Source organism: Strix aluco, chromosome 6, assembly GCF_031877795.1.
Source record: "Strix aluco isolate bStrAlu1 chromosome 6, bStrAlu1.hap1, whole genome shotgun sequence".
In the NCBI taxonomy this organism is placed as follows: domain Eukaryota; kingdom Metazoa; phylum Chordata; class Aves; order Strigiformes; family Strigidae; genus Strix; species Strix aluco.
In genome coordinates, this window is record NC_133936.1 from 23,510,298 (window position 1) to 23,537,513 (window position 27,216).

General features: G+C 36.9%; 2 protein-coding genes across 5 annotated transcripts in view; one reads left to right on the forward strand and one right to left on the reverse strand.

Annotated features, from left to right (window-relative positions):
• The window catches only part of METTL8 (methyltransferase 8, tRNA N3-cytidine), a 37,753-nt gene extending 32,302 nt beyond the window's left edge, over nucleotides 1-5,451 (reverse strand). Inside the window, exon 1 of the mRNA XM_074829096.1 lies at nucleotides 5,380-5,451. The gene's annotated coding sequence lies outside the window, so the exon portion shown is untranslated. The remainder of the gene's footprint in view (nucleotides 1-5,379) is intronic.
• On the forward strand, nucleotides 69-25,610 carry DCAF17 (DDB1 and CUL4 associated factor 17). 4 transcript variants are annotated; one of them, XR_012623792.1, is made up of 15 exons: nucleotides 69-514; nucleotides 1,785-1,888; nucleotides 3,238-3,328; nucleotides 4,252-4,391; nucleotides 5,152-5,230; nucleotides 5,409-5,498; nucleotides 7,638-7,745; nucleotides 8,252-8,357; nucleotides 11,872-12,014; nucleotides 13,340-13,449; nucleotides 13,825-13,912; nucleotides 15,512-15,595; nucleotides 17,040-17,195; nucleotides 17,981-18,253; nucleotides 24,502-25,610. XR_012623792.1 is itself a non-coding variant. In XM_074829092.1 (14 exons), the coding sequence occupies exons 1-14, from the start codon at nucleotides 350-352 to the stop codon at nucleotides 18,167-18,169; spliced, it is 1,653 nt and encodes a 550-aa protein (XP_074685193.1). In that variant the 5' UTR covers nucleotides 69-349; the 3' UTR covers nucleotides 18,170-18,681. The 4 variants fall into 4 exon arrangements, 1 of the variants encoding a protein (XP_074685193.1); XR_012623791.1 differs by lacking the exon at nucleotides 24,502-25,610 and adding an exon at nucleotides 18,342-18,681; XR_012623793.1 differs by lacking the exon at nucleotides 24,502-25,610 and having other exon boundaries at nucleotides 17,040-17,347; nucleotides 17,981-18,091.
• The last annotated feature ends 1,606 nt before the right edge of the window (nucleotides 25,611-27,216 follow it).

Sequence of the window (27,216 nt, forward strand, 5' to 3'; positions counted from 1 at the left end):
GGCTGCCGCGGGGCATGGCGGGAGATGTAGTCCGGGCTCGCCGTGGAAACTACGGTACCCGGCGGGCTGCGGGGGAGGCGGCGGCGGTACGGGCTTGCCGTCGCCTGGTGCCTGTGGCACCTCGGTTTTGTGGTGGTGGTGGGGGAGACGCGGTTCTGAGGCCTCGGTTTGCGTCTCCCGGGAGTCGGAGAGGCCGCTCGGGCCTTTTCCCGCTTTGCTTCACCTCTCGCCGGGCAGGGCGGGGGGTGCGGGAAATCCGGCAACGGGCGCGGGCCCTGTAAGGCTGCTCGCCCCGCCAAGAGCGAGCCAGAAGCGGGGGAGAAAGGCGAGCCTGCCCCGAGGCCCGGGAATGTACCCTCAGGCAGCCGCCGGCGGGCGGAGGGCCGCCTCACGGGCTCCCGGGGCTCACAACATCTGCTGCCTCCTCACCCGCAGGGCCCACGGCTTTTATGCCAGAGACGCCGGTGTCGCCCACAGAAAAAACCTGGGACTCCTCAGAAAGATAATATGTCAGGTAATAGCGATGCTTTCCGGCGCTTGCTGTACCCCTGCGTGTACAGGCTTTCAGCCGGGGTGGTCCGAGCGTCAGTCTTCCACCGAGGTGTTTGAGAAAGTCCCTGGTCACGCTGACTAACAAGTTTCGGGAGAAAAATGCTGCAGTTGTGCTGAAGAGAGTTAGAAATGGTTAACTTCATTTCATGAGGCTCAGACCTAGAAATGTAGAGGACTGTGCTGTGGAAAAACTGCAGAAGCACGTGTAAAACTAACAGTGTTAGAAATAGACTTTTATGAGATTTTTATATCACTTCTTTCCCTAAGATGGCTTAATATTTAATACCAATACTAAATTCATAGTGTTTTAGGGAGCATCAGTGTTAAATTTGAATGGAGTTCTCACAGCCACGTAAGATAATCAGCAGAGGTCTTCAGGTAAACATACTGCTAATGTGTCAGTGAAATTTATGTTACAGAAAAAATAGGAATTAAACCACTTGCAGACTAAAGTGAACTTGACTTTTTTATCAGAGTGATTACTGCTCGCATGCAGTAGCTGATAGAAATGCATTGAAGGTGAATATGTGGAAGAGAATTGGCAATTGTGCTATATTGAAGATATGTTTATTGGAAGTCAGCTAAAGTGTCTGCTTGTGAAACTAGATCAATGGGCATGCAAGGTTTATTGAAATAAAAATTAGTACATCCTACTTACACAAATGCCTTTTTTCTTTTTTTTTGTAAGACTGGAACCTTTGTTAATAGTATAGAGCTCCTGATGTCTCTAACGCACCCAAGAAACTCTATATGAGCAGTTTATCCCGTTAACATTTCAGGCACTTTTTGCAAATAACTAAACACATTTTTCTACCTTTCACACAGAACACCAACAGCAGAATGGAGTCAGATGTTCAGTAAATTCAATAATTGCATATAAAAGAGATGTGCATATTTACACTCGAGAGTTTTGTCCTTGATTTTAAAAGTGCCATTAAAGTTTAGTTGCCAGTTCTAATTTTGTTGTAGGCAAGTTAATAACAAGATATTCATTACCCATGCTGTCCATAATAGCTAATAAAAAATAATTTAAGTTGGTTTTTAAAAAAGACAAAATTTCCTTAAAAAAAGTCTTTGAATTTGATTTAAAAAAACCCAAGATTTTCCTTTATGTATTCAACAGCAAAGGTTCAATTAAAGTAAGCAATTAAGCTGCAGGAGCCAAATAAAACATTTTCCAAAAGCAAGGTTTGTTACAAAAGCCATCACTGTTGCAACACTGTCTGTTTCAGGAAAGTACTAAATTCAAGAACGTTTGGACAACTCATTCTGCATCTCCTATTGCATATGAAAGAGGAAGAATTTACTTAGACAATTACCAGTGCTGTATTAGCAGGTAATAAATTTACAATTAAAAGTTACCCTGGCTTACAGTTTTAACACTCTGATTCTGTTTTAAACATGTTGCCAACTTTACTTATCCGAATAGCCCCTGTGAATTGAGTGGAATTATGAACAAAAAATAACCAGGTGCCTAAGTCTTTGTGTCTTAATGTGACACCTGCTTTGGTGAAATAAAAGTCTGATCTTACTGGTGCTGTATAACTTCAGCTTTCAGAGCACTTTAATAGGAGTGGAAGATTATCACCATTTTATAATTTTGCACTAAAATGCCAAATGAACAGTAGTTCTTTGTGATCTGGTAAACTAGCAGTGTGCTAAAGAATGTGTCGCAAAATAAGCCTATGTAACAAGCTTGGTGCTATGTCTGTGAATTCTGTGTTAAAAAAGTAGATTATTGTTCAGGTAAAAGTACAGTGCGGGGAGTACTTGCTGGGTTTTGGTAATGTATTTTGCAGATCAGTTCTCTGATCTGGTACTCTCCTGTTCCGTGATCACCTGCAGAAGAGGCACAGTTTAGGAGGCAGCACAGGGCAGAGTAGAGGATGAGAATGGAAAGCCCTGTGCACACCAGTCCTTGGCCTTGCCCATCCTTCTTGTGAGGGAAGTAGCAGGGACTTGGAGGACTGTGTTGCTGAGTAAGTTGTGGTCAGTACAGTTTTCAGACAGTGTCATGTGGTACATAAAAGAAATTACTCTGTCAGTGTAAACCACTGAGAGTTAATGAAATTAATCTATCACTTACAGCAGAGATCTAAATCTGCTTAGCCGGGTTTTATTCCTACACTGTCTGAATGCTTTCCAGTACTGGGTTAACCTGTCTAACATCTTTCAGGTTTATCTTTGTCTCATCCTCTCCCTGAGGGGAAAACTCTGCACAGCTTTTACTCTAGTACTGTGTTGGGGTTTTTTTAAATACCTGTACATGATGCCATGCCTTTGTATTATGAAAGGCAACACTGGAAGAGCTTGAGGGGCAGGTTCCAGGATAATTGTTAATTTCTGTAATATGCTTTCTTTTTAATGTATATCACTGAAGTAAGAATGTTACTATTACATCTGTTTTTTAAAAAATCCAACAAAACAAAACCCAAACCAAAAAACCTCACAACACCAAACCACAAAATACAGAGGTTAGCTTTTAAATATCATATTATAATAACTATTGTTTATTAGGCCTTATTTTGTGAGCAATTTCAGGTTACATTTACAAAGTAAAAATAAGATGTTTAGATTTCTGACCTGCCTAAAAAGAAGGCAGGATTTATAAAACTGTATGAAATGACTTGTCAATAGAAAGTAGTTTATAAACTAGACTAATGATTAGCAATCATTTTCCTCCAGCATTGCACAAGAGCCAAGAATACTTTATCAAAAGCCAAAGTGTTCTAAGTCAGAAAAAATAGAAGATGCTTTATTATTGGAATGCCCACTGGTAAGATTACTTTTTACTAGAGCTTTGTGTGCAAAAAACCAAATTAATACCTTTCAGTGAAACATATTTAGAATAGAGCGATCTTTCCCCACAAACTATTTTCTCAATGTTCCTATGGAGTTAGGTCATTTAAGGTTCGCAATGTGTGCGTAGTTATTTTGACTGAACATTTAGAGGTATACTTTCCTGAATTTCTCAATAGCGCATTCAGATGCTTTTTTGTGAGCTTTCGTGGAAAATTTTAAAAACAGTGCCTTTATGCTTATGCAACTAATTCCTTACAACATAAATTCAGTTTAATTTTTTTCTTTATTTTTTATTTAGCAAGAGCAGTAGGTGGGAGTTTTAGTTTTTACCAGATCTTTTGACATACAAAAACCCACATAAACTGAAGACCCACTGAAGCAACTCTGCCCAAAAGCTGTTCTGCTCTTTCTAGCTAATAGATTAAATAATTTCCCTCCTTGTTTTTCTCTCATCCAATGTCCACAGAGCTCAGGAATATTAGCCCCATCCTTGAGGTGCCTAAAAATAAAGCAGTGTGAATACCATTCTTAGCAGTTACTGTTCAGTTACCACTGAATGTCTTACTCTGCAATACTTAAACAAGTCTCTTCAAGACTGGTATCAATTAGATCAATAAGCCCTTATACTTCATTTTTTCAAGGCAAGGAAGTTTTAAAAGGTGTCTTTTCTAGAAAAGGTAACTGCCTTGCAAAAAGTGTGACAACAGATTATTTATGTGATAGTCAGATGACTATTTTGCCCAGACATGAGCTTAGAGATCCTGATGTCATTAGCAGGCAGCTTTCCACCTTTAGTTTTTGAGGAATGTGTATTATCTTTTATTTTCTTCTTACTGTGTAAAAATGTTATGTATCCTCCTGGTACAAATCTTTTCCTGATAACCTTTTGTTATGTAGGGGGAAATGCTACCAAGTCCATCAGACTATAAATCTTCCCTGATAGTCTTGACAGTGCAGAACTGGCTTCTACGTCTCTCTGCTGATAGTGGAGAAATACTGGAAAAAATATACCTTGCCGGGGCCTGTTGTAAATTCAGGTATTAAACGTTGACTAGGCTTTATATAATTAACAGTCACTAGTACTATACTGGAGAAAGGGAATCATGTTTATTTTAGTACTGTCCTATGGCTGACTTCAGGTTTGTTAGTCTAGCACATTATGTGGAGTACTGTTCCTGCATGCTGTTTTCTATAGAAGAATTTCAGCAGCTTAAGTATTATGGTATCAAGTTCCACCAAAGCCACAAAAACTAGGCTACTGTTGGCTTTTCTCTGACAATTTTACAGCCTTTTATATTGCAATAGCAACATACTGGGAGAGGACCTTTAAGAGCTGTAAAACAAACTTCATAAAACATAAGAAAAATACATTTAAAGTTTAAGACATTTTTAACTTGCAAGCATTCTTATCCACAGAGTAGCCATTTTGCTCTTTAAAAGCAGAGCAGTTACTTCTTCTGGTAAACTGCATCTTTTTTTCAGTTCTCAGAAGAAATTATTTCCTTCAGGCTGAAGGGTAGGAAAACAGTGATTTGTGAAGGGGAGGAGAAAAATTAAGATGGTAAATGTTCATCCTTTCAGAATTTTTCTCACAATTCTGTATGAAAGAAGCCATTCCTAGTTCCCTGGGCTTTGCATTATTGCAAACAGCAAATATCTCAGGTACCTCTCCTGAATCAGATACTGAACAGTTTGCCTGGACACAGGGATCTGCCTAGTTATAGTGGATTATACTTTATGTGAAATAATGTTTTTATTATTAAATGTATTAAGATAGGCATTTCTTGTCACAAATAGGTATCTGAGCTGGGATACTCCTCAAGAGATAATGGTTGTAAAGTCAGCTCAGAATAAGCTCCCTGCAGCAGCGCGGCAGGTAAGTTTGTTGAAAAATTCTGTCATTCTTAAATTTTTACAAAATCGATCAAAAAAAATTTACAACAACAGAGATGGAGACGTTATGCTTTGTTATTATGGTAGAAGATGAAGGTGTCCTACTGTTAATAAATGCCTCAAGTATGATACCTATATTCAGTATTGTTGTTCTTTCCCAGGCAGGTATCCAACAGTCTGTATTGTTCTATCTTGCTGTATTCCAAGTTTTGCCTCTTTCATTCATTGGAATGCTAGAAATAAACAAAAAGGTAAGTTAATTCGTCTGTTAATCGTGATCTGTACTGTAGTTGTATGAGAGGCATAGTTTAGGCAATTGTCGCAGAATTTCAGAAGTCCTGCTTACAGCTTGTAAAACTATAGTGCCCTGAAACATTAATTAGCAGTAATACTCTTCTTGTGTCTGATAGGGGCGTTGTGGAGAAGATTCTTAATTTGAATGAGCAGAAGAGAAAATAACAAATGTATTCTGCTATTGGGTTACTCTTTGATGTGTAGAAGGACTTTAGCCTTTACTTACAGCAATTACAAGAATTAGAATCCTAAATTGTTTGTAGACTTCTTTTCACCTCTTTAAAGAAAGATAGATGTGCCTCTGACCAACTCCTAGTCTATGAATTCTATATGCAGTTGCAAATGTTTCAAACTCATATTACCATTGATACTGAATGGCAAAATGTATGCCTTGCTTTATCAGTCAAGAGCAAACAACCTTTCTGAGGTCGGTTTGTGACCTGTAAGTAAGAGTATATATATTAGGAAACCTCAAGCCAGATGGCAAGTTTTACCGTTCTGGTGAAAAAACATGTCTATTTTAAGTCAAGAGAGCTCTTAGTACAACTTATAAATGGAACAGTACAAACACGCAGACTCTGTCTTCAGAGCTGTGTGAGCTACAGTCTCATTTCGGGTCCAGAGCTATTAGTGGTTTTAGCTGGTGCTGTGTTGGGTTGAGTCTGTAATTGAGATTGGGCTGGCAAGTGAAGGAGTGAGGTTGAACAGTTTTTGTTTGAGCCCATGAAAGTTTAGAGGTGCTGTGTATTGTTCTGTTCAAAATTAGTATTTAGGACTGGAAAAAACATTACCGATATCAAAGGTTAGGAATCTGGTTAGGAATGGCATGCCAGATTCATCATGGTAATAGTAGGCAAAACATCTAAAAGAGTGCTTCTTCAGTTGGGCCTGTACTGAGTACTCATCAGAGTAATTGTTACAGCTAGGAATAACATCAGGACAGAATTTGGGATTTGAGAATACACCCGGCAGAGGAAGCAACCAGTGAATGCAATGCCAAACCTGATGCAGATCAGTGGAATATAATTATTAGAGTTAGGATTAGGGTTACTGTTCAAGACTGCAGAATGCGTCTAATGCACTTTTTTGAGATGGTACACCACAATAAGTTCAGACTAGCTAAGGTCTGAAGAATAGAAAGGAGTGTTTAGGGTTGGAAGATTATTAGAGGTTGTGTCTGCAAGACACTGGGACCTAAACTAATAAATGTATTGAGAAAGGGCCATAAGACTAAAAGGCAGGGTCTCAGGACTGAATGTATCTTTTGGGACCAAACTGATCACAAGATCATTGATAATGTTAAGATTTAGGAGTACGACAGCTTTGGGGTTTGGTTTTTGGGGTTTTTTTAAATTGTTTTTAAGACCATTTTAACCCTGTTTTAACTGCTTTTTAACATAGTGATTCAAATTAAAGAAATGAAAACTACATTTCCAAGCATCTCTATTAAAAAAATACAAACTTAATGCACTGTTATTTGTTAAATATTAAAAATTAGTTTGTTGGGGTTTTCTCAGTGGACACGTGTTAAGCAGTAGCACAAATGAATACTGCATAATTATTAAGAGGGGTAAGTCAGCTTCTGTGTCTAATTTGGATTCAGAGAGGATCCTGTACTCTGTGACAGCTGGATAATGTAGTTTTAGTACAGCTGTACACAGTCATAGAGCCATGATTAGACTAGTATTTTATCCTGGTGATGAAAGAACAGAAGATCTGAAATCAGTACTTTTAGATTGAGTTGTTAGCTGTGCTAACATTCCTGTGGGATGTTGGGTAATATAATCTATTCATGTATGATAATAACTGGGTAACATGATATGCAGATAGACTGAGAACTGATTAGAGAATGAATCTGCTTGCAGAATATGACTAATCTAATCTCAGGTGTTACTGCAGTGCAAAGTATTATAGAAACTCAGCAGAACAGATGAGTTACAGAAAACAGCATGAACTTTAGTTCACACTCATCATAGAGTTTGATCAGAATAAAAAATTAAAGCGATTGCAAAATTAAGGACATAATGTCAGTATTTTGCATTGTCTCTCAGTTATTTCTTCCCTAATAGAATATCTTTCTCTTCCTTTTTTCCCAGATATTTGGTAATAGTGTGACGGATGTTGCTGTTTCTAATGGAATCCTGATTGTAATGCATAGCATGGGTCTGGTCAGGCTCTATAACTTCCAGGCCATCTTGGAACAGGTAATGAAATATAACATTTTTCATACAGTCCATGCTATTTTGGGATAACAAATCATAAATATTAATGTAAGGCCACATAGGCACATGGGGAATGTGTCAAAGGATAGAGTTCTTGCCTAAATCTGTTTGCAGTTGGAAGTGGAAAAATTCTACCTGCACCAGTTACAGGTGGCAAAATGTAAGAGATACAGGGTCAGACAGGCACTTCAGCGCATAGAGAGGGGAGCTATGTAGATGACAGACCAGGGTGTGCTCTTCTTTACACACCTAGTCTGTAGTTATAGGTGATTGTTAAGGCTAGAAACTGATGGGCATGCAAGATTGTTTGATCCAAAACAGAACTGCAGTGAGACTTTTGAGTTTATATTCTTCCAATCAAAAATCAAATATTAATTCAAAAACGACTTCAAGCAGTATCTGACAAGATAAATAAATGCAGTAGTAACAGAGCAGTAAAATGAAACAGCAAGTAAATAATAAAGCTAAATTGTTCTGTGTTATTTTAGTTCATGGAACAGCCGTTTGATTTGGGACATGAATTCAACTGGAATGGTCAAGTAGGAGTTGTAGGAAAGTATCCATTTGGTCTTCCATATAACATTAAAATAACAGGTATTTATTATGTTTCTTGTCTTGGCTGGTAGCTTTTGTGGGTTAATTATGATTTATTTCACACCGAGAAAAATAATTAAAATCACTGTACTCATATTGTGCTGTAGCTGTATCTCTGGGTTTACATTATAGTGAAAATGTGCTTTGCTTTACTTCTAACTACTCAAATTAATTACATAGAACTTACCTAGAAAACTAGTACAGCAACTAAGCTACTTGAAAAACTTCATAAGCAATGCATGAAGTGGAAACCCCTTCCTTATTTCTGAGACACAGCTGCTCTTGGGAAAGAGGAGAGGCTAAGACAGCTGTTAGTAACACCCAGGAACAGTATATGGTATGTAAGCAAAAGATGTGAGAACGTCCAATCTAACTGCATAGGGAATTGAAGGAGACCGAACACAATTTGTCTGAGTTGCACTTTGATAATTCTAAGTTGTCAGAAATGTGACAGTCTCAATAAAATTAATTCCTGAGGAGAGAACAAATTATCTATTAAAAACAATTCTTATGCCTCGAATCATTAATTTATGAATGTTCTGCTTTATGTGATGACTTTAATTTCTCTGAAACCAAACATCATTCCTGTTGGTGCATTTGAGATTAGAATTTGGTGCTGAGAATCTTAATGAATGACCAAAGCCTGAGACTTTCTTTGAAACTTTTTTTTACTTTAAAAATACATTCTCAAAAGTTCACACTTCCAAAAAAAAAATAAAAGTAGGTTTCACCAATATCAAATAATGCATGCTTTTATTTCTTTAATGTTGAATGTTTCTGTATTAAATGGTTTTTACAGGTGACTGTCCACATAAAAAATGCTTTTGATCTTTATGTTCGCAAACAGTGTCAGATAATAACAGGCAAACCAAACCAGATTTACCTAAACCTGAGGAAATACACAAAGATCAAATACAGACTTACATAGTGAGTTTATAATGCAGTGTTTTATCAAAAGAAAGTGATAGGCTGCTATAATTGATGTCTCGGATTCTGCAAAGGAAAATTTCTCCTCATTTTCCTCTCTGTCTCAGTCTGCAAAACCACAATTTAATGTTAGGGGCCCTGTGGAAAACATGCTGTGGGACCTCTAATAGGAACCCTATACCGGGTTTGTTCTCATGTCTTAGATCATTGTACTCTTTAGTTTTGAGATTTAAAACCAGTGTATTGGAGAAAACATTTCTGATCTTGAATCATATTCAAGAATTTGTGGTTAGGATGTTTTGAACTCGGGACAGACATTTGCTATGGCTGCTCTTTGCAGATAGTTGCATTCCTGTGGTTTTTGAGCTGTTTTCTTTTAAGAATGAGATGGCTGACTTAACTGTTCAATGTAACATGCTTCAGTGAGTGAGATTTTAACAGTTTCAGAGTTTAAGCTGTATTTACTATAATTTAACTATGTGTAATTTTCCTGCTTATTTAGTCCTAGCCTCCCTACAGAAATTGCCTCAAGGGATGGCAATTATTAGGGTGTGTTGGGTACCCAAGACGAATAGTATAAAGATCAAAACTTATAGGCTACCATGTACCTACATCATTTACAGCTATTGACTAGTAAGGAATTTGATTTTGGTCACAGTGGAAGGAATGGAGAGGTATTTATATTTTTTATTTTTATTATTTATAATCTTCATTGTGTCACTTTCTGAAAGGTCTGGAACTTAAAACTGTAGTTTGATTCATTATTAGAGGATACAGTAATTTCATAAAAAAACTGAGAGGAAGATAATTTGCTGAGATTTTTTTTTTACATTTAGAACAAATACTTGTTACTGCTGCCAGGAACAACTTTATGGCTTTATGCTTAGATGAGGCTGGAGAGTTTTAAGGAAGTGAACAAAGAAGCTCAACTGGAGATTGAAAGCTGGCACTGCTAGGGAAAGGACTTCCAAACAATGAGAACAGGAGGTGTTGAGCAACAAGAGCAAGTGACACATAGCAGGAAAGAGGCAGCAGAGTCACGCTATCACAGTGGTTTAGGTGGCTATGATCTTGTGAATCTTTGCCAAATTAACATAAAAATAAAGGCATATTTTATCAGCAGCCTGTACTACTTAGGATTGTTGTATTATTGAAACGCATTTAAAACTATCATTTAGTCTATCTACCAAAATTTTTGAGGGGCCTTGCTATATATGCTTTATTTAAAAAGTTGATAGGGTAAAATGTTAAATTTTCTTGACTCATTTTTAATTTTCTGACAGATTTTGATATCAAAAGGTCCTCTGCTTATGCCTCCATCTTCAACATTCTATACACTTTCAGCAGATGCCTCAGTTTTTATAAACTATGCTTTGTTATATCTTGCACAGAATCTCCCATTTCCTCTGTGTTGGTCCAAAAGACAACTAGGAGACAGCCACTTTCCTTAGGAAAGACTTTATTTCCATGGGCAGTGAACTAATTCATATTTCCAACATGAACGAAGGAAAAAAGAAAGCAGCACCATGTAAACATAATTTCTTATGTCATATGACATCTTAGCACCATTGGCTAGGATCTGGATAATTATCTAGACTAAGCAGGACAAGAACAAGTCAAAATTTGGATGAGACCTTTGGGACACAGAAGTCTATAGATAAGAACACTGTTTTCACAGTCATTCAGCTTGGGTTTTTATATTCTGTCTGTTTAAATGCCCCTTGTAATTGCAGATTTTCTCCACATTTTGTCAAAAATTTTTTCCAGCACTCCTCTATACTGTTAGAAAGAGCTGATCTTCAGTCTAAAGTTGATTCAGCTATAGCAGCTGTAGAAATTGCTTTTATTTAGCTAGTTGGTAGAAGTTGTAAAGCTCCATGCAGTCCATTATGTTCAAAGATGCTGCTTCTCATTTAGTACACAGACTTGTAAGAATGGCATATTACATCTGTATAATTTATCCCAGCTGAACTGAAGGAAAAACTAGATACCTTTTGCCATAAATTACAATTCCTAGACTTCTGTTGATTTTTATGAACTCAGCTACAGATTGCATTCGCTTTGGTCCATGCTATTTTGTTGTATTATGCAAACAGGAGAAGGAATATTCAGATTTGGGTATCTTTCTGCATTTAATTCTGTTATTTGAGATTGCTGCTGTTAGCCTGTTTCCAGCTATTTATCACTATTTTTCTCAAGACAATAATGACCCTTTTGATATGCTCTTTTATTTGTTCACTTGTACATCCTCTCTCATTCAGATGAGCTGGATTAATTTTAATTGTTTGCTACATCTTTGCTTATCCAGTTCATTTGGAATGAAGTGTAAGTCAAAGTTATAAGAAGAGTAGTTCAGCAAGAAGATCTGAGAAGGCAGTAACTTTCCACAGGGAACTGCATATGTGTGCCTGGATGCTAGGTGAGGTAGCATAGATAGTGCTAGAAAAAAGATCACAGCCAATGTATTTCCACCAGTCTTCAAAAGTTCTGAAGAATTAATAGCTTTGTTGGAATTTAGAATTGTAAGGATCAGTGGAATTATGATTGTTCTGCTACTAATGGTGTTAACATTACCGAATATTTGCAGATACCCCACCTTTGTTATTTGAAGCATCTTCTCTGGAGAATGCATTTCAAATTGGAGGTTACCCTTGGCATTATATCATCACACCTAACAAGAAAAAATACAAAGGAGTCTTCCATATTTGTTCTCTGAAAGACAATGCTTTGGTAATATATTCAGATAGCAGCTTCTCTGAAATGAATGTGTATCATGTTTGTCTTCATATCTTCTTCTGAGTAGTGCTTGAGGTAACAGTACCCTTGTTTTCCAGTGTGGTCCTCTCACAGGGATCACTCCACAGTGTTACATCTGCAATCTAGTGGAGTCATGTGTAAAATGTTTTCTTCTGAATTAGTACTGCTTCTGATACTTTCCTCATTCCAATATGATCATAGCACTGTCAGTGTTACGTAGCACTGTATTCTCAGCTTAAAAATTAAGGCTCAGGCAGAATCTCATTACCTGATCCCTTGCATGGTAAATCTTAATGCACTTCTGTCTAGTCAGCCTACCAAACGGCATGACTAAAGAAACATTTTAAGTTTTACAAATTGCAGAATAAGTTTCCTTAATGTTTGTAGTTTATCCCTGATTTGTATCTTCTCTCTCTCCTTAGAAAGATTTTATTACTCAGTCTAATCCAGCATTCCTAATTGGTTTTGTTTACGTACTATTCATCATATATTCTTTTGTGTGACCTCTCCATCTCAGCTTTTATTTTGCATCTGGCCTTGACCTGACAATACTTGTGTAATACAGGCAGCTTCTAGGCCTGTTAGTTCAGGGTTCTTCACTAAAAAACTTCTCATCTGTAAGTGTCATCTCTTTTACTAGCCTGATCAAATCAATGATCCCCCTCCTATCTCTTATTTTCAAAACAGATCTTTCACAACCATAGTTGAAGATCAATTTTGATTCAAAGGGACTTGTGCAATCCTTTCTCACCTAGTTTTTTCTAGGTGTGTTCATATGTTTAAAAATTTGAATGATCAGGGTCAGCTAAATTTAACAATAAAATGACAGTGCCAAAATCCCAAGATTTTGACCAGCTTGCAGCTGAAATGGCAAGCTGTCCCAGCCTTTCACACTCCGCAAATATTTGCACAAAAGAGGCTGAGCCTGAGGTTTGACGCTCAAGTCAAAGTTTGTGCTAATGCTTTTCATAAGTCTTGACATAGCTCACGTCTTTGACACTCAAATTGCTGGAATTGTTGAAGTGTTTGCAGAGTGTAAGCTAAACCTTAATTTTGCTTAGTTTCAGGAGAAGTAGCACCATGTATAGCCATGGTACAAGGTCATTGCTTATTGCATATTAAAAAAGTTGAAACTGTTATTATTACTATTGTTTCACTGCTATCCTTTCTGGTCATGATTATGAGGAATATTTAAAAACCTTCAGAGGTATGTGGAGAGGAGGTCAGTATTTCCTCTTTAATTAGATATGTGAGATTTTCAAAATACTAATATTCTAAGCTTTTCCTTCCTCCTTCAGGCAAAAAATGGCATACAGGATATGAAATGCTGTTCACTGGAACCTGATTGGATATATTTCCATCCAGATATGTCAGGTAGAATAATCCACGTGGGACCAAATTTGATAAAGTATGAGCCTTTGTTTCTCAAATCTTATTTTTGTTAGAGGAAAAGTTGCATAGCTGCGTATATAGTTTGACAATTTGCGGGCCAAAATAGTCATCAAGCCCTAGAAACTGTCAGAATCAGAAGTTCTGGTAGAAACACCTGCAGATTTCTACATGATGAATGTGGGCACCAGCAGGCAACACTAGATTTTGATATGAAAAATGTTCATGGACCACTGTGCTAAAATTTTACTGATAAATATAAATGACAACAATAATTTGTTTCAGATATTGCTGATGTTTTAATATACCTGATTTTTTAAATTTCTAAATATAGAAGTATTGTAGTAGATTGATTAGAATGCATGACTTATTTTGTAATTTGTTTCTTTTGTAGAGTGTTGAAGCTTAAGGAAGTTAAAAATAATGCAGATCAAGTGGAGATTGCAGAAGATTTTACAATTGAGGCCAACAGAGAAAACTCTGTGAGTTTAGTGTCCGAGATCACAATGTATGATTTTGAGCAATATACAGGGCGTTTGTGTACATGAGTAATCACTGTGTTTTATGGGCTTAATTCAAAGTTTATTGAAAGGCATTCTATGTTTTCATTGGACTTTAAGCTGTATGAAAAAGATTTTGAAATCAGTAACACTTTCAGGACAGCTTTCTGAAACCTTCAGTCTTTTCTTTAGTTTTCAGCATTCTTTATGATGTGCAGTATAACCATGTATCACTGATATAAAACATACTTACAAGATGGTGGCAGATTTCCTTCAAAGGAAGGTGCCACTAAGTGATAATTGTGTGCATCTCTGGTGCTCAGGTAAGTTGACCATACAAATGCTAGAAATGTTTCAAGTCTCTTGTAACTTAGCGGTAAGTCTTCCTAAGACAACAAAGATAATACATTGCTTCCAAAAGGCTGTTTGTTCTCCTGGCCATGCACACCTGTCACTTGCTTGTGACAGGTTTAACATTCATCTAACACCTGGTGAGCCAAGTCAGTGCAACAAAATAATAGAACAATAACCTAGCAGAAAAGGTGAGTACTTTTCTGCTTGCTTGTTGAGCTGAACTGGAACAGAACAGAACTGAATCGTTAGTGGGTCAGAAGAGTGCAGAAAGGTAGAACCAAGTGGTGAGGGGATGATCTGAACCTCCTGGTAGAAATTAGCTGTTAAATCATCTCAGCTGTTTCATGAAATCTTTAGTGATAGAAAATCACAAAGACAATCTAAATGTCAAAAAGGTCAAAGAGCACACTTGTGAAGACAATTTTTTGGCAGTGCCTGCAACTCCATTTTGCTTCAGCATACAAAGTTATGTCCTACATAAAAGCAAATTTTTATAGTTTATGAGTATTGTAAAGTGCCTGGAAATCAGTGATACTAATTTTGAAGCTTTTGCAGAAGAAAAATTTGTGTATTAAAAACCTACACTAACTCAGGAATAAAGCTTCCATTGAATTCAGAAAGGATAAGCTTTGTCATCTAATGACTTGCCATACTACTTCTTTTTTTTTGTAGGATTTATTTAGATAACTTCTGTTGCAATAAGAGAAAGAAATTGGAGTTCTAATCCTGTCTGTGCTGTGCCTTTTCATTTTGACTTTCATTAAGACACTGATACCCCAGTTTTGAATGTTTCTGGTGTTAATGATGCCCAGTGGAAGCAGCTGTGGTGGTTTAAGATGCTACTTTCCCCCTCTTCTGGAACTAAGAGTTTAAGAAACAAATTGGTGGTGACTTAGCTGTCTTAATTCTCATTCCAGCACCTTGGCTTCAGTCACTTCTGTTCTAAAAATTATGGTAGCTGAGAACCTTTGCCATCTCTACAGGACTGAGAACCTCTGAATATGAGCAAACATCAGTAATATCTCAACTAAAGCCACTGAGTTCATGAGCCCTCATACAGAAGAGATAGCAGTACTAGGGCCATGCATAGCTAATGAGTAAAACAAGATGCAAGAGATGAAAACAAGGTCAGAAAGCAAAAGACATGAAATAGATAAATAGTCAAGTAGATAGGAAGAAACTAAAATGCTCTGAAGTCAAGAGCCACTTTTTTCTTTCTCTACAAAGGTGAACAACAGCGTTACTGTAACAGCTTCTGGTCGAGTGGTAAAAACACGTTTTAACTTGCTGGATGATGACCCAGAACAAGAGGTAACTGATGTAGTGAGTCGGAGCAGTTTGTGGATTATTTAAAATGTTTAGCTAGCCAGAAGTAATTTTTGTGTCAGGTGTGGTGGCTATAACCATTAGCTGTGTTAATCTTTTGAGTTCTTTATTCCTCTTCTGTGGCTGTCTTTGTCTTCTTAATTACGTCATTTCCCCTTTCTGTCTGTAGTCTTCTCTCCGTGGTGTGCTTTGGATATCTTTCTTTTAAGAACTGATCTTAATGCCCCATGATACCGTGATAACTCCATGCAACTTCAGTGGCACAGAAATGAAATATCAGTGAGATAAACCATTACTCCTCTCCATTCAAACATCTCCTTTAAACATTTCTTATAAAGCATTTTATGAAATGAAAGAAACATTTCTTTTTTTTCTTTGCTTTATGTTCCTCTAGTCTTTGATATAGTATCTCTAAACTATATTTTTCTCTCCCAGTTACTTTGATTAGATTGCAGGATAAGGTGTTTAATATTTTTCATTTAAGTAACTGCTTGAGAGTAAAAACACCACATGCCTTGGTGTTGAGTCTTCAAGAGGTTATGAAGAATTTTTTAGCTGTCTATCTAGAGCTGGAGCTGTAATTGACATAAGCACAACAGTTAAAATTCAGCAGTTTCTGGCAGTCATTTCTATTCTTTTTTTCTGAGGAAATGGATTTTACTCTGGTAAAAATATAGGACAGTCCAATATAACCCTTAAGGTCTGCAGTTCGTTTCTATCCACTTTTTTAAAAAAAAAAAAAAAAAAAAAAAAAAAAAATTAGAGTCTGCACACTATTTTTTCTCCCACTGTTACACTTTAATTCCAGTAGATATTTTTCCATTATGGAAGAGAAAGGTTGGTTTGAATTTAGAGACTATGTTACCAGGTTCATGACAGTGAGAGAGAGAAGCAATTAAGGCAGCTCACAATCTTCACCTTTTGGTCTCAGTTCTTTGCTGTCACATACTCTGTGGAGCGTGAGAGAGCTCTGAACAGAACATAAAGGTGTTCATGTGAATAGAATTACCCTAATATACCCCTCCTCTCAAAACCAGTGATGGTTTTGAACTACACTGTTTCTAACATGTCTGCTTCAAGAGAGGGCATGAAGTTTAAATACGTTTCTTTTGTCACTTTCAAAGTACTTTTTTTGTATTTTCTGTATGATAGATATAAAATACATCTACTTGAACATTAAGAGTTTTCAGACATCACTTTCCTCTCTCCTATCTTAAGGAATTTTGCTAAAATACATTGGAGAGCTTGTGTTGGGAAAGATGCCTGTTGGCTGTCAGGCTGGCAAAGTTTTCTTTATCAGACCAGAAGACTTAAGAACTATAATTCTTCCAATTCCGCTTTCACCTGAAAGAAAGAGAGCTGTGCAATTTAGGTAGAGGAGAATGTGAATTTGTTTGATGCATAAACTTGAGGTTTTGTTTTTCCTAAGACATTCAAAATTGTGGACTATGAAGATGAATTGGATTTGTTATCCACCGTGGCAGTTACTCAAATAGGGGCTGATGGAAAAGCGCACCTTGATTTTCATTGTAATGAACATGGGATTCTACTTAAGAGCATTCCATTACTGGAGTCCTGGGATGTGGTGAGGAGAATTCCTGTCTTTTGTTTATGCTAATGCTTCCCCAGAGCCATTTACCTACCATTTTTTGTTCAGATTTGAAGCAGATATATAAATAGTGTTGCCAAGTGCTGTGGATGAGACTTGTACAAAATAATAATCGTAACTCAAAAATTGTAAGTATTCCATCAGACAGTAGTTCATCTATCTAAAAATCTCCATGATTTAAATTAAGATTATTTTTTTTTGTTGGCTGATTTGTTTGGTTTTTTTGTTTGGGGGAGTGATTGCCCTTAGGTATTTCTGAAGTATTTATCAACTTCAATACTCAGCTTCTGGCTAGTTACATCAGCTTAACTTTGCAACTTGTAAATAGTCTCACTAGCTTAACTTGAACTACTCATGCACAGAATTAAGCATGGACCTCATTGTGTGTATATTTGGAGAGATGGGATGGGCTGTCCATACAGTCCAAGTTTAGGTGGACATCCAGCTTAGATGGTCTGAAATATTCAGCACCTTTGGCACCTCTTATATCATTGACTGCGTAGGCAACTTAGGATCTTAAATCAGATGCTCTGAATTGCACTTAGATTCCTAAAATAGGCATGTGGGAAACCTCTCAAAGTTTTAAAATTCTGTCCTTTATCTGGAAGAGCAGTCTGTGTGTATCCACATAAAATTCCTGTCTGATCATGGAGGTCACCCCTGTTAAATATTTTTTTGTTCCCCAAGGAAAATGGTTACAGGTATTAGCAAGTTGTGGAAACAGAGACTGTAATCAGAAATATTTTTTTTTCTCATTTCAGACTTACAGTCATGAAGTTTACTTTGACAAAGACCTTGTATTACATATAGAACAGAAGCCTAACAGGAGGTTCAGTTGTTACGTTTACCAAATGGTCTGTGATACTGCAAAAGATGATGAATGTTCAAGCCATGAAAAGACAGAAAGAGTGTTTTGTAAGAAAGGAGGGAGAATTTTTGAATATATTTAAGCCATAAACAGCAACTACAGAGACTTCAACTGGATATTATTTAAGGACTTCATACATAGAAATTAGTCAACTGCTGTTTTTCAGGTAGGATTTAATCTTAACATTTTGTACTACATACACTACATAAGGTTTTGTTTCTTTTTCCTCTGTAACATTGTACATTTGTCTGTAGTCCATCATGGCTTCTCATGTATTCACCAGTTCACCATTAATGCTAGATGCAGCATTTATTGCCTCTCTTCAGCAATTGGATTGAAATACTGGACATCAGAGAGAAAGACATGGACTTACTGATCATCTACCATCTGCTGCGATCTGTGTTATGTAGTTTTACCTGTGCAACTTCAATACAGACTGTTAATTAAAGTATGTAAAACTGTATAGGATAAATTTTATAAGTAGTATGAAAATGGCAGAGTTACCATTAAACCACTTACACAAAATCTATTTTGTTGGTAAACCAACACAAATTCTGTTGGTTTTGTGTGAGAAATAAAATCACTGGGCTTTTCTGGTTGTGTTTGTTTTGATTTAAAGAGAAATATTAATAAATTATATATTTCTACTGCCTTTTAAAATATATTTTTATATATACATATATATAAAACCAAGCCCTTCTCTGATTTTCCCAGTGTCAAGGGTGAGGAGTTGTTCAGTCTGAGCCAAAGCTACCAGCTGCTCCGCCTGATCCCTGTGTGCAGCCTGTCTGATGCATGGGAGTTCCATATGGTATATTCAGGTTCTGCAGAATGCAAGTTTTCATTTTAAATTTAAAAAAACACACAACAACAAAACACAGTCTCTAGACTTCATTCTGATAAAGAGTGTTTCCCAATGCAAGCCAAAGCTGGGCTCGGGAGAGTGGCTCTTTGAGAGATGACCAACACCCAATTTCTCACTACCACCACCATTATGGTGAGCGTGTTAACTCTAAACCCAGATACTTATTTTCACTGCAAGCTTTACTAATGCAATGTGGATCATTCTAGCTGATGCAACAATGAAGAGCTCTAGAAGAATTATAAAAATTATCTACTGTGAGTTTTCATAAAAAGTGTAATGCAAAAGAAAAAGTGAAATACAATTGTGGAAAGAAAAAAAAAAAACACAAAAAGAAGGTCTAGGAAGGTAATGAAACAACAGTAGAAATCAAGAGCAGCAGCAACACCCTACTTCCACCCTAGCTTCAACAGGTTTTCACTTATTATCCAGGGAAGATCATCTCTCCATTATCTGTTACTATATAAGTAGCTATGTAAGTAAGATACAAGGGTAAAAACTAATACGAATCTGTACTCTTAGGCAGAAGATCCAACTCTTAAGCAGATACTGATATTTTATGCTCATTTCTGACTGAATTATTAAAGCAGTTCCTCCCAGAACAAGACATTTAAACTTCATTGTTTATTAAATAGTGCAAGTACTGCTCATCAAGAGTTTGCTATACTTTTGCAGTGATATTCTGCTAAATCAACAGTTGTACATCAGTATCCATCTTTTGAAAAATGCAACAATTTGTTATGACCAAAAGGCAGCCCAGACTTTGATGAAGAAGATTATGGGCTTCATGTAAGAAATTCTATCACTTTAAATACACAGTCTACAGATAATGGCAGATACTCCATCCTGGAAGGTAACACTTAAACATTTTCATTCCGAAACAGGAGAGATGTTTCTGTTTAAAACACCTTGAAAGCTATGTAAGAATGGAGAATCCAGAAGGACTAGCCCTGAACGCTTCTATGAGTATATTTGCAACCCCTACTTACAAAGGGGCTGGGACACACTGGAGAAGCAGAATCACTAAACGCTTATGGGTTGCACTTTGCCAGCTGTGAACAGCAGTGTTGGCTTCTGTAACTATGCAGACCCCCAGAAAATGCTAAAAATAAACTTCTGTTAGAATGAGAGGAAAATCCTAACCACAAACCAATAGTTTTTGACATTGTTAAAAATAACCCTGTATCTGAACCAAACACAAATGCTTGGTGGCAGCCCACCTGAATCAACAGCTTTTATTTCAAGTTAAATTTTGAAACAAAACCCATCCATCAGAAAGAGGTAGTATTTCACTTTGCCAGGAGATTTTTAATGTAAGCAGTTTTTGGTAACTGCTGCTGGCAGGGCTGTACTATTGTGCAGTATCAAATTGATATGAAATTTGAATAAATGCATTACATCTGACCTGTAGACCTACAGTTTGATGTCCATTTATGATGATTCTAGAGCACTTATCTTTCTCTTTTTCATAATGTAAATTAGGTACTTGGAAATCTCTTACACAATCTGAATAATTCAGTATACTGAAGAATAACAGTATTTCTAAAGTGGAGAAATTCTGAGGATACTCATGTGGTTTCCATTACATGTTGTGCACATGACCAGCATAATTATCTCTGCAAGCACCGAAGTGTGACATTAGTACAAGAAAAGAGAAACAAAACTGCTTTGAAAAAACGGAAGTAACTTCTTCAAATGTAGTTTATTTCCCATTTATAAATTCAAAAATTAGGATGAATAAAATACAGAAGACAAAAATATTCTTCAGTTTTCATAGGCAGTAGCTAACTGCTTTATAATCAGGAAACCCATTCACTAATAGTTTTCTGTTTTACAAAAATCGGACTAAGGAACTATTAGTGTGAAATTCTGAGTTCCCTCACTTCCTGTGTATTTCAGGGGGTGCTTACTGCTCACGCCGTGGCCTCCGGACTCTGCAGATAAAGCCTCAAGTAACTAGATCAAATGCAGTCTCAACTGGACCAAGTGCATACTTTAAAAGCTTGAAGCTGAAAAGCTCATGCTTCCATTATTTTCACTAGCACTAGATGCCCAAGGAAAAAAGAATATCTGTATGTACATATATATATATAAATGTAAATTTACATATATGAACTGTTAACGTGAGTAAAGGTTCTCGAATGTGTATTTCAAACACAGAATTGAAGGGATCTTAGCCACTTTTGCCAACATTCCCAGTTAGGTAGCTTCAACCAAACTTTCTGCCTTTTCAGTGCGGAGAAATGTTTCTTTATTCTTTTTTTCTGGATATGTCCTGTTACTTTAACAGCAGAGTTTCTTGCTCATTTTATTCTCATTTTGTCTTTTATTTCTCTCTTGTTTTTGAGAAAAATGCCATTTATATTACTTAGCAGTAACTGAAGACTGCCAAAAACTCACCAGCATGAAACTTTTTTCCTTACGGAACTGACAGCTATCCCACACATGCTAATGAACAAATTAATTTGCTTCCCAGTTATGATAAAGATTGCTATTGGGAATACCTGCTAGAAAGAACACCCATATAGGGTGGCATGTAAACTGGGTGTCTTCTTAAAGAATAGTTGTGAGGAACTGCTGTTAGCTGCTTTAAGCAAAGTCTGGGCACTCTGCCTGCAAAAAGGAAAATGTTGGTCTAGTAAGTAAAAAGGTCATGGACTACTGAATTCACGCAGGGTTTCATTTAAGGCTGTTTGATACAAGCTTTCTGCTGTTGCCAGAATATACAGAACGTAAATGATATGAGCGAAAAAGGGGAAGAACTAGTCCAAACATGGTTTTCTAAGGCTGAACCACAAAAGAATTTATAGAACAGCAACTGAGTTCTTTCATAACTGCCAAGTATTGCCACAGACACCAGTACAAAACCTTCAAAGAGCTTTTTTTCTTGGAAGTGTGAGAATTGATCTGATATGTATGTAGCAATGCCTCAATCATAATAATTGCATAGCATATCTGAACCTATTCTGAACCTTTTTGTTTATCTCCATGAACTGGAGAAATTTAATTAGTCCCTGCTAAAACAGAGAATTCAGACACTTCCTGCAAATATGTTACTTTTGAAGAATGGATGAATAGTATAGTAATTGTCAACTAGTTCTGTTCATACTGATGAAAGTTTCTGTGTATCAACATGAATTCCAGGTGTCTCTCACTGAATAGGTAATGAAGGTAAAAGAAGGAAACAAGTATTCCAGTATTTAAAATCAATGTCAGAGATATTTAAGGGACCATCTTTGTTTTGCAGCTATTTCACAATCTTAGATTTTCAGTGAGGACCACTTGAAGGTTTCTGGTTGCTAGACTTGGAATTTATGCATCTGTGACTTTAGTATTTATTTCTACTTTACTGAAGTTACAAAATGATGACCAAAATAACCTTCAGAAGTTTCAAAAGAATCTTCTGTGAACACATTCTAACATTTATAGATTAAATAAATTTGAAGTAGTCAAACTTCTTGCTTTGGATAATAAGAGTAAAATTAACTGCAAAATTTTTATTTTTTTTTTTTTTAATAAAAGGAATTAGGTATCCTAGCAGAGTGAAGAGTTACAATGGTACAACTGTTAAGAACTGCTTTGGTTGGTATAGCTTAACAACTCATTTAGTAAACTGGGAATACAGATGTCTTTATTACTGCTTGAGTGGGGAAGGAATATTGTGTTCTTAGGAATATTATATTTTTAGGAAAGAGTAAGTGCACATTCTTCTCAGGAAGAGATAAAGAAAGCATGGAAGGGGAAGCTAAAATTCACTGGAATTACTCCACAGAGTGGCTCAGGAGCTCTGGCTTATTTCAGATGCTGCAGGAAAAGCAATGCGCTCCACGTGATCCATAGGATTGCAAGCACACCAGCCAGTCCCCAGTAACAGCTGCTTGCCAGAAGCCAGATGGGAAAATTATTTTGTTAACATGTTTACTTGGACGTTCCACATTAGACTCATACATTGGCAGTTTTCCTGATTATCTTCTGGATCTGCAGTTAGCCTCAACTTTGTGTATGTACATGTGTTGTCTGCCTCTAACATGCAACTTGCAGCATGGCTGCAGCACACCTGGGACTGAAAAGATAGGAAGGACTGGCTTCTCTTGATAAGATTTGCTTTGAGCATAAATAGAGCACACATCCTGTCTTTCTCTTGTCATTGAGTACATACTCATTGACAAGGCTGCTGAGCAATGGGGAAGAAAATGAGAAAGCACAAGCCAAATAGAAAAGTACAAGCAGTAATATTCTATAATCTTCCTTTGGCAGTTCCAACTACTGCCCCATGGTTCCACAATTTTCAAAAATTGTTACAAAAGACTTTAAGTTATTAGAAAAATATTTTGCAACTCACAGAAAGAAAATGTCTATCGATTGAAGCACAATAAAGAGTTTCATTGCACAGGTAATAATGACTGACCAATAACCAGTACAGAATTTTGGACAAAATCTGCACTATCTACCTTACTGTATCTCAGTGAAAGCTCTCTCCAGGATAGAGAGTAAGTAAAGATTATTTCTAGGAAAGGTCCCATTCAATAGTCACAGTTTTTGCAAAGATAAATTAGTGATACCCTCAATAGCAAAGGTCAAATGGTTCTGCTTCTTAGACGTGGAACATGGTGCCAAAGAGAGTAAAAGGATCATTTTGGTTTGTTAGTGCTATTCAAACACTACATTACTTAAACTCATTTGTCAGTCTTACTCCTGGTAAGATAACTTCTAAGGGGATATTTCTAAAGCTTCCACAAGAGTCAGTTAAATTAGCTGCCAGGACAAACATGGCTGGTCTATCTCAGCAGCTTTGTTTGTTTACAAGATAAACAACCATGAGGTTTCTGAAAAACTCATCCAAATGCTACACTGTAACTCATTTGGAATGTCCTGTTCTAAGGCTTGGATTTTCAATGACTTGTCCAGCATGGAAAACAGAGATAAGTTGTAGCTGGTAAAGACTCTCTAACCTCATTCTAACTACAGCTCTGAAAAATCAGTCACTAGTTGCTGGAAAATTTAGAATAGAATAGAATAGAATAGAATAGAATAGAATAGAATAGAATAGAATAGAATAGAATAGAATAGAATAGAAAATAGGAGTACTTCAGTTGGAAGGGACATACAATGATCATCTAGTCCAACTGCCTGACCAATTCAAGGCTGAAAACGTTAAAGCATGTTGTTAAGGGCGTTGTCCAAATGCCTCTTAAACACTGACAGGCTTGGGGCATCAATCATCTCTCTAGGAAGCCTGTTCCACTGTTTGACCACCCTCTCAGTAAATAAATGCTTCCTAAACACTTGCTGTATTAAAAAAGTTACATCAAAAGTACAAAATAATGATCTACGGTGACATGGTGTGTTGATTAGATAAACATTCATGTACATTTATGTCTAAGCTGCTGCTCTCAAAATGTATGAAGAGTATAGCAACAACAGAAGTTGCCAAGTAGCCATGTACCACAGGCACAATACAGGCAGGAGTCCATTACTGCCTCTTCAAAATAATCTGTGAATCTTTGTCTGTTTTGTAAGTCTTATTTTCTCTACTTTGTATGTTCTTCCAGGTCTGAAGTTACAGTCATCCTACTCCTACATCTGATGGTGCAGCAACCCAAAGAAAGATGTGCGTATTAGGTGATGTCCTGACAGAACTGCTAAGAGGGAGCACAAACAGAGTTGGTGCTGTACTGGAAAAACATCAACGTGCTCTAGAAGACAGAGGCTCTGGGAAAGAATAGAGATTACAAGCTGCCATGGCACCTATCCACAGTAATGGTTAACAAAAGCAGGTGTTCATTGATCCAAGAGACTTGAAAGCCCCATACAGGTTAGTTTCATTTTTATGCCAGTGGGAGTTTATGTTTCAAACAGATTATCAAACGCATCATTCAGCCCTCATCAGTCAGCTGTATGATGTTGAGTTCCCACCCCCATGTAAACACGCAATCCCCTCAGACATCGTAGCTGTGCTAAAGATTGCTTCTGATTCTATACCAACCCGACATTTGCATCAAGTGGGCAAGAAGGCGTGGAAGAACAGGAAACACGGAGAAATACAGGCAGGAGTTACTAATTGTGCTGCCTGAAATCTCTTCTGCATTACAGATGTTCCATAAAACCCATTTCACTTTGTCTAACTATTTTGCACTTTGTTCAGGTTTGGTTTATTAAACACTCTGTAAGCTTTTATGTTTATTTTAAAAACAGTTTGTTCATGGTTAGCTGGCAAAACTGGGCTTCATCTTCCAGTTCAATAGAATTCTGTGTTTGCTCTTATTATTGGGTGCTTTAACAGGGTACACCAGTTTGAGCTATAGGAATTAATGAAGGATGTCTGAGAGATATTGTTTTAGGCATAAGTAAAATCTACTTGGGTAGAAGGTTCCTATATGGGACTGTTGGGGTGACTGGATGTAATAAAAGCTTGTTGAAAACAGTGGGAACTGGAAGTATTTTACCATTTGGAGATTTATGTTCATAGAAGGTAGATTAAAATATCTATTTTATGTTAGTTTGTAGGCTTTATGGAGACAAAAGACATTTTATTAGACTACCTCATATAACTGGAAAGAATGGATACATGTTGGGGCCTATGAATCTTTTTTTTTGGAATTATATGTAATAATTTTGCAATTCCCTGTATGGAACTGACAAGCACTATGAAACTGATGCTTTGCAATCTGTAACATTTCAACATAAATCTGAAGATTTTCCGATACTCTTTAACTAAACACTAAAGTTTTGAAAATATAACAGAGATTATTTGATTGTTTAAAAGACAATGAGTAAAGGAATTCCAGCAAAGGAGATAAAAAGATATTAACGGGTAAAAATACTCTAAAATTGATCACGTATAAATACTATGCTGTTTAAGCCACATGACATTTTTTGTGCATAAGTAGGCAGATTTATGGTTTTATTACATGCTGGTTTGCAAGTAAAGAATAGGAAGATTCACTTCATTCAAGCAATCCTCAGAAAACTTAATACAATTTTTATGAACGTAATACTGAAACTACCTGCTTGCCTCATGAGCTAATGACAATCTGGCATCCTTGGAAGTTCATGCATGAGTGCATTCATCGGAAGATTCAGGTCTTAGGTGTTTCCTTCTCTTAGATGCTGTGACTTGTGAAACAACAATATCAATGTTCATTACCATTGTGACTAGAACGAGCAAACACTTAAATCCTGAGAGCAGTTCACACCAAATCCATGCAAATTAAAGCTAAACACCATTATACAAGTGATGCTCAAGTCACGTTTTTCTTTAAAATGTCAGAGCCCAACATCTATTTTTAGGAGATTAGAGAGAATAATGAAGAAATGTATTTGCATCCCACTCCAATCTGGCTTGGTCTTCATGTCTCTATGTAGATGTTTCCAACACTTTAGTAAGTACTGGGTTTGAATTGGCAGATACTCTACTGAAACTATTTTAAGTTCCACAAAACTGTTTCATTTTTTCAGCCTCAGTTTGAGCATGAGATATCAGACAGCTCAACGACTAGCCAGAGTGAACAGTATTTTTTTCTCTCAACCAGTTAATGAATAATGAATTTCTAATTCATATGTACTTTGACACTATATATATTTCAAAAGTAAGCTAATCAAATACCAGAAAAGTAGTGTTGAATATATGTTTGGGCACATCCTCCTACTACATCTGACAGGCTTCAGAGCCAACTGAATGTTCTACAGCAAAGGAAAAAGGGACTGAATACATGATTTGACAAAACTGGTCTATCTATCAAGTGGTATCTTTTGCTAGCGCTGCCTGCTGTCTCTTTTGCAATTCTGTTTTGTTTTCTTCTGTTTTCTTCTCTAACTTCCCTGCAATGGGCCTTTCCATACCTGTTGGAATTGTCTGAAGGTCTGTATTCTCCCTTTCTTAGCTAGCGGACTTTTGATACATTTGATGCTATCCAACAGAACAATGCTCAAATACTCCCGCATACTTAGGCCAGAGTCCATATATGAAACTGGTTAGTATCTGTTTTACATTTACAGCACTCAATGAATCTGATGGGAAGGGATGATCATGTCGGGAGGTCTGCTCCAAGTACAGTCCATCAGTGTCTTTAAGCAAGCTTCTACTCCGCATTTTCTGGATGCTCTGTGTGCCTCTTCCTCACTGCAGCGTTCCTGCTTTATCTGTTAGTGCTTATGGCTGTGCTGGCTTATCTTTATGGCAGGTCTGTAAATTCCTGTCGCCCATCGGTGTCCTCCCTCACCACACTCACCGGCCTCCGCTACAACCACGTGCACAAGCCCCGCAG